The 10,042-nt window shown below is 34.9% G+C and overlaps 1 protein-coding gene across 1 annotated transcript in view; it reads right to left on the reverse strand.

The window, feature by feature from the left end:
- The window catches only part of LOC129257688 (protein MON2 homolog), a 60,825-nt gene extending 51,006 nt beyond the window's left edge, over positions 1-9,819 (reverse strand). Inside the window, exons 1-4 of the mRNA XM_054896069.2 lie at positions 9,692-9,819; positions 8,753-8,935; positions 8,191-8,254; positions 1,616-1,743 (exon numbers count right to left, since the gene is read on the reverse strand). Of these exons, the coding sequence (XP_054752044.2) occupies positions 1,616-1,743; positions 8,191-8,254; positions 8,753-8,857 (297 nt within the window). The 5' untranslated portion in view covers positions 8,858-8,935; positions 9,692-9,819. The remainder of the gene's footprint in view (positions 1-1,615; positions 1,744-8,190; positions 8,255-8,752; positions 8,936-9,691) is intronic.
- Positions 9,820-10,042: the final 223 nt, after the last annotated feature.

A 10,042-nucleotide genomic window follows, 5' to 3' on the forward strand; every position in this document is an offset into this window, starting at 1 on the left:
TTGGACTTGCGATTGATTTTTTGACTTGCGTTTAAACGCAACTCTTTCTGCCACAGACCCCTGGACATTCAACGAGCAAATTTTACAGCCATTATCTGCTTTCAGCTGTCAAAATTACTGTCAAAGTCACACAGTTTTCTCTTTACACTGTTTTTATGACCTTGCCCATGGTGCGTGTTTATACAACACTCCTGTGAACCCGCTGATCGTCCCCGAGAAATCACTGGCCATCTTTTGGCCAGAGACGATCATTGCTCGAGCTCTGATCGTTCTGTTCGCGGGGAAGCCCCTGCTTCATGTTACCATCGATGCAATGCACTCTTAACATCCGGTTTTCAGTGCATGATATTACATTGCAATTATTGCAATTATCATCTGATCATTATAAAAATTCTGGTTAAATTTTGTTAATCCTGTAGAATATTACACCCATATCTAAATCACCTTGCAAGCGAAGGTTAGAGCAACTTTAGAGGTAAGGATTCTTCTAAAATAAGGGATTTTTAACGTCTTTCCAAACATTTTTCTGACAAAGTTTTGCTGCAATTTCATTGTAGATAATCTGATCTGCACAATGAGAGCAATGAATTCTGTGAGCAGTTGTACTTGTAAGTGATGTACATGTACGTAAAAAATATGAAAATGCAAGGCTGTTTTTTTTTGTTTCTGCAATCATTTTGGCAGCGCTAGCGTTCGCTGCTGTGCATACTGCTTTTGAAATGAACGAACAAAATTTGCAATGTGTGGGAGCAGTGCACAAATGATTTCTGCTATTTTATGTCCGGCTTGATAAGCTTGCGTCAACTGTTGCGCTTTGTTTATAAAAGGATTAGCAGCAACAGTCTTTAGCCAAAGGGATGGGATTCGTTGAATGTCCAGTTGTAGTAGGTCCATGCTCCAATCAAGTGTAAATTATCACTCTCATTCATGTACTACATGATTATGAAGGCCTATCTTTATGCACATCTTGATCAAAACTACATGTACATGTATGTAACACCAGACTTATTCAGCATTTGGTGGATAGAAGATATCATTAATGAGCTCAGAAAATTGTTCCGTTTCATTCCAAGGTGATAACGAGTCCGGGGGGGGGGGGGGGCAATGTCTTCTTTGATCATAGACATTACGATGTTGGATCATCAGAGGCATGGGGATGGGGGGACTCTGTGACTGGCATTCTTCAAAGAAGGAGTGACTAGTGAAATATTACCAATGTGACATTCATTTTTGATCACTTTTCTCAAGACCAGCATAAAAAACTTCACTTCTAACTCCCCCTCAAACCCCTCAGCCCCCAAAAGTCCATAAGTGTGTCTCCTTCCTAGCTGCCCTGAATATATACGTAACAACCTTCTTGTGGGAAGCTGAGATACACCTTTAATACACTGTACATGTACATGTATGTCTTATTTGGGAAGGCTGGAAGGAATTAGGTGGTTTGCACCACCCTCAAAAACTCTGGCCAAGTTCTCAACTTCCTGTACCAGCAATGATATCTAGATTTGTTATGTGAACACTCTATTACAATCCAAACAGAAAAGGGAGGAACTAAGCGATACAAATTACATATTTCATTGACGTACCATTCTAAAAACAATAGAGCAATACTCACAGCTGATAAGGCCTCATGTGTGATAAGGCGCTGAACAGATCCAAGACAAAGCTGAACAATCCGCAGATTTTTGGTGTCACATCCGAGTAGAAATGGCTGCAGGATTTCTCCACTGTTTGTGACCATAGCTATAACAGTTTGAGAAAATAATAAGCCGTGATTGGGGTTTGGGAAGAGAAAAAGCTTCCTACATGTACATGGACAATTTACATTGTTGGTATAGTTTGACTTGGAAGAATCATATCACAACTGTACTTAAAAGTTTTTTTTATTGTTTTTTTTAAACTGTATTAAAGTTGATAAGTTGATAATATTAAATGATGAAATCACATACAAGTAATACTATAAACTGTGCTTGTATTGAACATCACAATTACAAAATTAATGTACATATATAACTTTTATAACCTCAGGGATTAATTTGGTTTTCTTTTTAGTGGGAATGTATCATACTGTAAAATGTCTCATAATATCATCAAAAATAAAATGGCATGCTTCCAATGATCCCTTTCAGTATTTTGACCATGTACAACTGAGAAAATGCAATGAATTCCATGTACTGTCTAGGATGTTACGTCTAACCTACATGTTAAGAACGGAGTGACACTAGTGAAATAAATAACACTCAACTGAGAGTCAGGGTACCAATCTGTGTTATTCGCAAATAGCTACAGTAATGATGATTACCAAATAGAACATAAAGCAACTACAAAAATGAATTTTAAAAATGCAGACAAAAAATGTAAGACCAATACATTTTGAGTGTGTACTATTAAAATCACTTTGTTTCATAAATTGGCCTTGTCCAACTACACATACATGTACATACGTACTTCACATAGGAATAAGTCAAAGGTTTTAATACTATTTTTTTAGTATGCATACTCAAATTTATGAAGAATCATGCCTAAAAGAAATTAAAAATTGCAGGCTATACATGTATGAACTATGAAGATGATTCTTATAAAACATATAGTTGCTCTAAAAGTTTTAATATTCTTTTCAAAATGATCTGTTTACATGATACCAGAAGATCAAGATCCCTACTATGGACCTAGTCAGAGTAGTAGTTCCAACTTCCATACTCCAACAGGGTGACTTTGTTTCATTGGAGATTTACATGTCTACATGTATGTGTCCACACTGAGGCACACTGTGTCACAACATGTCACAAGGGTTTATTATCAATTGGTCCAATGCCAATTGGTCCAATTACCAATTTGTCTACTATGATTTGGTCTACCATCAGTTCGTCCACTATCCACATGGTCCAATTGGCAATTAATCCACTCACCATTTCGTCTAATAACCAGATCAGTCCAATAGCCATATACATGTAGTCCATACCATTTGGTCTAATTGGGCGAAATTCAGGAAAATTAAATGGAAATTAGACCATATGGTTATGAGACGAAATGGTCATGAGACAAAATGGTCATAGACGAACTGGTAATTAGACAAAGTGATGATTGGACCAAATGGTTATTGGACCAAATGGTTGATAGACGAAATGTTGATGGACGGAACGGCATTAGACGAATTGGCAATTTACCGTCACAAGGTGTTCTTTCCATCAGGAACTAAACAGAACATACAGTGTATTCCATAGCATCCCATGTTGTGCAGTCTGCAATGTCAGTATGCAGACCTGTTCATTTATAATGATGGCTTAAAGTCAGGCATGAGGCAATCGTTGATAATCTAAGCTCAGTCTATGACCCTATTGTATTGATTGAAGGATTGAGTTTCATGCTTACTGAAAACAGGGTACCTCAGCATACTACCAAGGGATTGAATTACGTTGAGCATTATTCATGTCATGTCCACAACAGGCACAAATATATCCCTACATATAGGATAATGAAGATTACAGGTACGGTAGTTCGATACAGGAAAAAATATCACTAACGTTGAAAGTCAAACATTGAAAACCAAAGATACATGTATTTAAAAAGGAGGTTTAAAATTTTAAAGTTCTGGTATTTTGCTCTTTTCACTACCTAAAATTAGGCCTAGGCCTAATAGAGTCCCCAATTTCCATGAAACCCAAAAATTAACAAATTTCATAGAATTCCAGAAGAACTTTGACAACAAAAACATTTTTTCAGCCCAAAATAATCAAAGATACAAAGGAGATTAGGAAAATCAAAGTTGCATGGAAATTTCTGCATGTTAGGTGTTGTAATTTGGGTTGCATGGTCAAAATGGGCACAATTCATGTTTTTCATATATATGCATACATGTACTACATGTATGTATAACCCTTTTTTTTTATTCACACAGGTTTTTTTTTACCAAATACAAAACATTGGTTTTAGCATTATTTGCAAATTACTGTTCAAGTACACAGTCTATCTAAACATTAGCAATTTTTCTTTTTTTCTTCTTCAAAATAGAACATTTGATTTAAATCAAGTGTAAAATTCAATTGATACATGAACATGAGATCAGAATCATGTCTCCAGGACCTGTATTAATGAGCAATATTAAACTTGAATTAAACAAATATTCAAAATTTGTGTTTATGACCTTTGATTGATTACCATATTTCATGTCACATAATTTGTACAACTTTAATGTCAGTGCGCTGCCAACCTGAGCATATATCAAGTTCTTAAAAATAAGTCAAATTGGTATAAATTGTAAGGTACATGTATTAAACTAAAGACCATGTTAAAAAAAAATAAAAGTATAACTCTACAATGTGTACCGGTATCCAAACTAGATATTCCATCAACTACATTTATCTAGACAGGGATGAATGCAAAATCATTTTCCTATAGATGTATTCAAAATTCATGTCATATTGATAATACTACAAAGAAGTTTGTTTAAAAAGGGGTTTCATACACATATTTTGTTTCAATTTCACTGCTTAGCTTTACACACATCAGATCTGCAGTTAGAGCACATAACACAGAAATATCATCTGGTACTTATAGCTCTTTAATTAGCTGAGAAATTATTGTAATGCTTATATCAACTTTACATGTTGAAAAGGGGAATCCTACCCAAATAAAAACTTGTTTTTAGAGGGAAAATAAAAATTTGAGAAGTTGATAGGAGAAAGTTTGAACCATATCGGACAAACAATTAGAAAGTTATGAATTTTCAAAAATTCAAAGTATTGGTAATCATTAAACCCAAGGAGACTTCAAATTGGCCGCATATGTGATGTCAAAGAGATGTAAGGCAAGGACTACTCTTCCATGTACTCCAATACATGAAATTGCTAAAATTTCATTTTTTTTTTCAAATTAAAGTTTTACTTTAAATTATATTTTTCTTTCATGAGGACATAAAACAATACACTATCTGGGTTATATTTAGATTACTGCCTCAGGGGATTGGGTACTTAGGAGAAAACCAGAAATCCCTGATAATTAAGTACACTGTACATGTACATGGCCTATGAGAAAATAGTCCTTGCCCCTTTATTTACTTACCCAGTTGCCAATTTGAAATCTACATCTAGTCTTAGGGATCTCAATTTTAAAGCAGCCATAACTTTCTTTAATATTGCTTGTCCAATTTTCTTTCAAACTTTCTCCTTTCCAACACAACATTTTATGACCAATACTGGATTCCCCTTTAAACATGTTCAGATCTCAATGCACTAAACATAACTGGGGAACTTCCTGAGATTGATAAACATACATGTACATTGTCATAACTTTGCATAAATTTATTTTGAACAATACTTTGCATTTGTATTACAGGAATGCCTCATTTCTCAAATATTAAAGAATGATCAAGATGATATCTAGTTATCAACAAAAGTTGTGTTTTTCGTTTGGAGAAGGGGGGGGGGGGGTCTTACTTGATATCATGCATCTTCACTGGTACTTTGCATGTTGTTCAATCTACTAAACATATTGAAATAGCCCCCTTCCCTAATTACATGATTCTGTAATTCTATCAATGATATCTTGTAAATTTGTAAATTCAGTTGAGTGTGATCAGTCTATCATGGATGAATGACAACATTTTAAAAAATCAAAACTTTTTAAGACCTGTTAAATAAATATTGATTTCAGGGGCAGATCCAGGATGGACTAGAGAGGGGGGACACTTAAATCTTACTGAATGTATTGTCTCCTGATTTGTGTTTTCACAAAGGCAAAATAACAATTTACAGAGCGCAGATAATTCTTTGAATCAGAGAAAATATAACATGGGGGCTGGGGGCTATTAGCCCTTGGAATGCTCAAAGAGCCCTGGAAATACCAATTCAGCACAATGAAAGTTCATCCAATGTTACAGATAAAGGCAGTAAGTTGTGAAAAGTAGCCCCCTAAAAATAAGAAATATTTTTGGCCTGCTTTGAATGTGGGTAATTACACACATCACACATGTATACCTGTGATAGCACTATTCCGTACAATGTAGCAGCACCCCCTCAAATTATTAATGGCAATAAACTGCACATAGACTGGAACACCTGACAGGTATGTTCTCAAATACATTGTACAAGAAAGATGTTGAAAAAACCTCTGGGGTTCTTTACATACATATAAATGAACAAAACTGATTCAATGACAGTTCCTTAACCCTAAATCTCCCGGGGTATTTTAATTCTTGTCATTCCCGGGGGGGGGGGGGGCCATTATGGCCCCCCTTAAAGGAGAATGAAACCCTTGAAACCAGCTGAATCCATATCAAAGAGAAAAATCAAAGAAACATATTGTTGAAAGTTTGAGGAAGATTTAATGAATAATAAGAAAGTTATGAGCATTCGAATATTGAGATCACTAGTGCCATGTAGATCCTCCCAACGGCAATGCGACCAAGATCTGTGATATCACACACGTACAACTCCCTCATTACTTTAGTACTTATTTCACTTATATTCTCACTTTTATAGAGTCTATCACAAGGTGAGGTGTTCTCTTTATGAGATGACAAGTACAGAGGTTTCACAACATTATATCATTGATGAATCGTTTGTCATATGATTAGAATGAGCAAAAAGAGATGTTTTGGGGTATATTTTCAGTGTCCAAATGGGAGAGTTGTACGTGTGTGACATCACAGATCTTGGTCGCATTGCCAATGGGAGGATCTCCATAGCATTAGTGATCTCGACATTCAAATGCTCATAACTCTTTTATTGCTAGTCCTATTTTACTCAAAGTTTTGTTAATCTTATTCTTTGATTTTTCTGCTTTCACAAAAGCTAACTTGCTCCAAGAGTTTCATTCTCCTTTAAGATCTCAGCCGCGGATTGCACGATCACAACGAAAATTTGCATGATGGTAGAGAATGACGTAATCTACGCAGTTGCATTGGTAAATTTCACTGAATTCATATATTTTTATTTTATATGAATTAATTATGCTAATTTATTCATGAACTCATACTTTTTGCTCTGATTCACTAAATAAAGCTCCTAGAATGCTATTCTTTGGTGAAAATATTCTTTATAGCATTCCTAACAATTGTGAATGAAAAAAATTCTGGTACCAAGACCGATTTCTTATGTATTTTATTGTTTTTTTAATTTCTTATGTATTTCTTTGTTTTTTTACTTTTTGTTTTTTTATTGTTTTTTCGATGGAAATCGTTCCAGACTTAATTCTGATCATAAACAAGGCAAAATTGATTAAGTTTAATCAGTAAAAGTAGAAATAATGATACATTTATGAATTTTGTCTAAATACACAATTTGCATTGGATTTGTACATGACATTACGTTTATGAGCAATTTTGGGTCTGACATGCACTTACATAAAGTTGCGTAATGTTGTAACCGCGTACCCGGGTGTCACAAATTTGGTCTCAAAAATTTGCGCGAGACTTGAAAGTAAAGTCAGTGAGCGACGAGGTCAACAAGTTTTGCGCAGCAGATATATCGCGAAAATTGTCGAGGGGGGGGGGGGCCATTATGCCCCCCCCCCCCCCCCCCCCCCCCGGAGAATTAGGGTTGAAGGACAAGTGCATTCCAACAAAAAGTTGATTTGAATAAAAAAAGAAAAATCCAACAAGCATAACACTGAAAATTTCATCAAAATCGGATGTAAAATAAGAAAGTTATGACATTTTAAAGATTCACTTAATTCCACAAAACAGTTATATGCACATCCTGGCTGGTATGCAAATTTTCTTTTGTATTTTATTATATGAAATATTCTAATTTTCTCCTCATTTTCAAGTGATACAACAATTAATTCCTCCCTGAACATGTGGAATTAGCATTGTTTAATACTATATGGTTCAGTCAAGTTGGGCCTTATTGTCAAATCTGTAAAAAATGAAATATTGTATAATTCAAACAATTAAAAAAAAAATAGTGAGTGATGGACATCATCGACTGACTCACCTAATTGTGCATATCACTGTTTTGTGAAAAATAAGCAAAACTTTGAAATGTCGCAACTTTCTTATTTTACATCCGATTTTGATGAAATTTTCAGCACTATGCTAAGTTGATTTTTCTCTATTTATTCAAGTCAGCATTTTTCTGGGGTGGACGTGACCTTTAAAATATTCTCCTTCAAGATATGAAAGGGTTCACAAGGGGCAGAACAGAAGTAAAGTGCTCATAATACAGGAAAAATAAGTTGACTTTAACTTACCAGGAATAACATCTTTACTTCTTGCAACTATAGTCCTGATTTTCAAGATATCAGCCTCTGCAGCCTAATCATAAAAAAACAAGCACAAAAATAGAAAAATCATTTTGTTCTGCCAATCAAAATTGATAACTGATCTGTGTTGATTTTGTGACACAAAAAAATCAAGTTTCTGTAAGACAAAATGAATATCTGGCTCAAGTAGCAGGACAAACATTCCATTGATTATTTTCCTTCTCATTCAATTGGAAAATATTAATTGCATCCAGTAATGTATCATCATAAAGATGAGTATTCATCTGAAAATCAAATAAGCAAAACACTTCATTTTCATCACTAACTGATCAAATAAAAAAGTGAGCTGATGATGTCTATATGAACTTTATACTCACTCTTCATTTTGCATTTTATTAAGAATTTCAATTTTATTAACTTTGATAAGAAACAAGCTATTATTATGATTTCACATGCTCAAAGCGTCCGGAGTAATTTTTTTTCTTTACATGTTAAAAGGGTGGGTGGACTTCTCATTTAATTGGTTGGAGTGTTAAACTCTGAATTGTACCTCTTTGACAGGTGGATATTTTCTCTTTGTTTCATTAAAGAGTGCTCTCAGATCAGTCTGCAAGTTTTCCACCAGCCTCTTTGCAATCGCTGAATCCGAAGTCATTTTGAATGCTCTTTACATACACCTGGTTCAATCACTTCCAATCCTTTCGAGACAGATCTTATCAGAGATAACAAGAAACTGAGAAAAGGGAAAATCAGTATCATCTACATGTATGCAGAGGAAAGAAGTCTGTCATATTTTTTTTCATAAATGAAATATACCAGTAAATCATTCTGAAATTAAATTCAATGAATTAAATTCTATAAATTTTATAATAAATATGCATTTTACCCACCTTTGCCACTCGGAGTATCCGAACGAGTTCACCGACTTGAGGTTCGGGTAGGTGGAGCGTAGTGTAGCGGTAGTGAAGTGGAGTGGAGCCTGCACGAACATCACTTGAGGTAGGTCGGGTGTCCGGACACTTTTTTGAAAACTTGAAGCCTTCTTAATCTTAGTTCTTAAAATAACTAGTAGGACCCTAATATTTAAGACTTAAATTAATTCAAGTTAAGTGCTTTTTTGTCTTTACACTAAAAATATGAATTCAATAGTTGTAATCATCTTCTATTTTGTTCTCTATAATATTTCCTAACATTTTGTACTAAAAATTGATGAAACTTTGCTTGTAAATGTTTCCAAATGATTTTCTAAAATTGATCGTCCGGACACACAACAACTGGCAGTGGCATACACAGAGCAGTGCAGAGCAGAGTGAGTGCACCGCACTGAGGCTGCACTGGTGACCGAGTGAGTGACACCACTGCCAAAACTACTAGATTTCACGAGCATATCGATTAAATTTACATTATTGCTGAATTACTCCCTACTAGTTTAGAATTAACATAGATGAACTTTCGATCAATCGAGAGGTAAGAATGTTACGTAACTCACCGTTCAATTACTTGACGTCTTCAGCTTCTAATAGAATGCTAAATGTCCATTATTTTGAGGAAGATTTTGTCTTCGTGGAGCTGGAGGCAGCCATACTGTTTTCGTATTGATAATATGAATAATAGTCTGGAATTTAGACCCCTTTAGCTTTAAGCTTTGAGCAGAAATAGAAACCAAGTGGCAGTGCAATTAGGACAACGTCAGGGCCGGTAGAGGAGGGGGGGGGGGGGGGTTGACCTTTGATGATTTTCATGTGATGAAAAGTTAAGACAAAATACTAGAGATGAAAAAAGAGATAAAGAAAAAATAGTATGGAGTCTGGACAGAGATAACTTGGTAACATTTAGACAG

Source organism: Lytechinus pictus, chromosome 3, assembly GCF_037042905.1.
Source record: "Lytechinus pictus isolate F3 Inbred chromosome 3, Lp3.0, whole genome shotgun sequence".
Taxonomy (NCBI): Eukaryota; Metazoa; Echinodermata; class Echinoidea; order Temnopleuroida; family Toxopneustidae; genus Lytechinus; species Lytechinus pictus.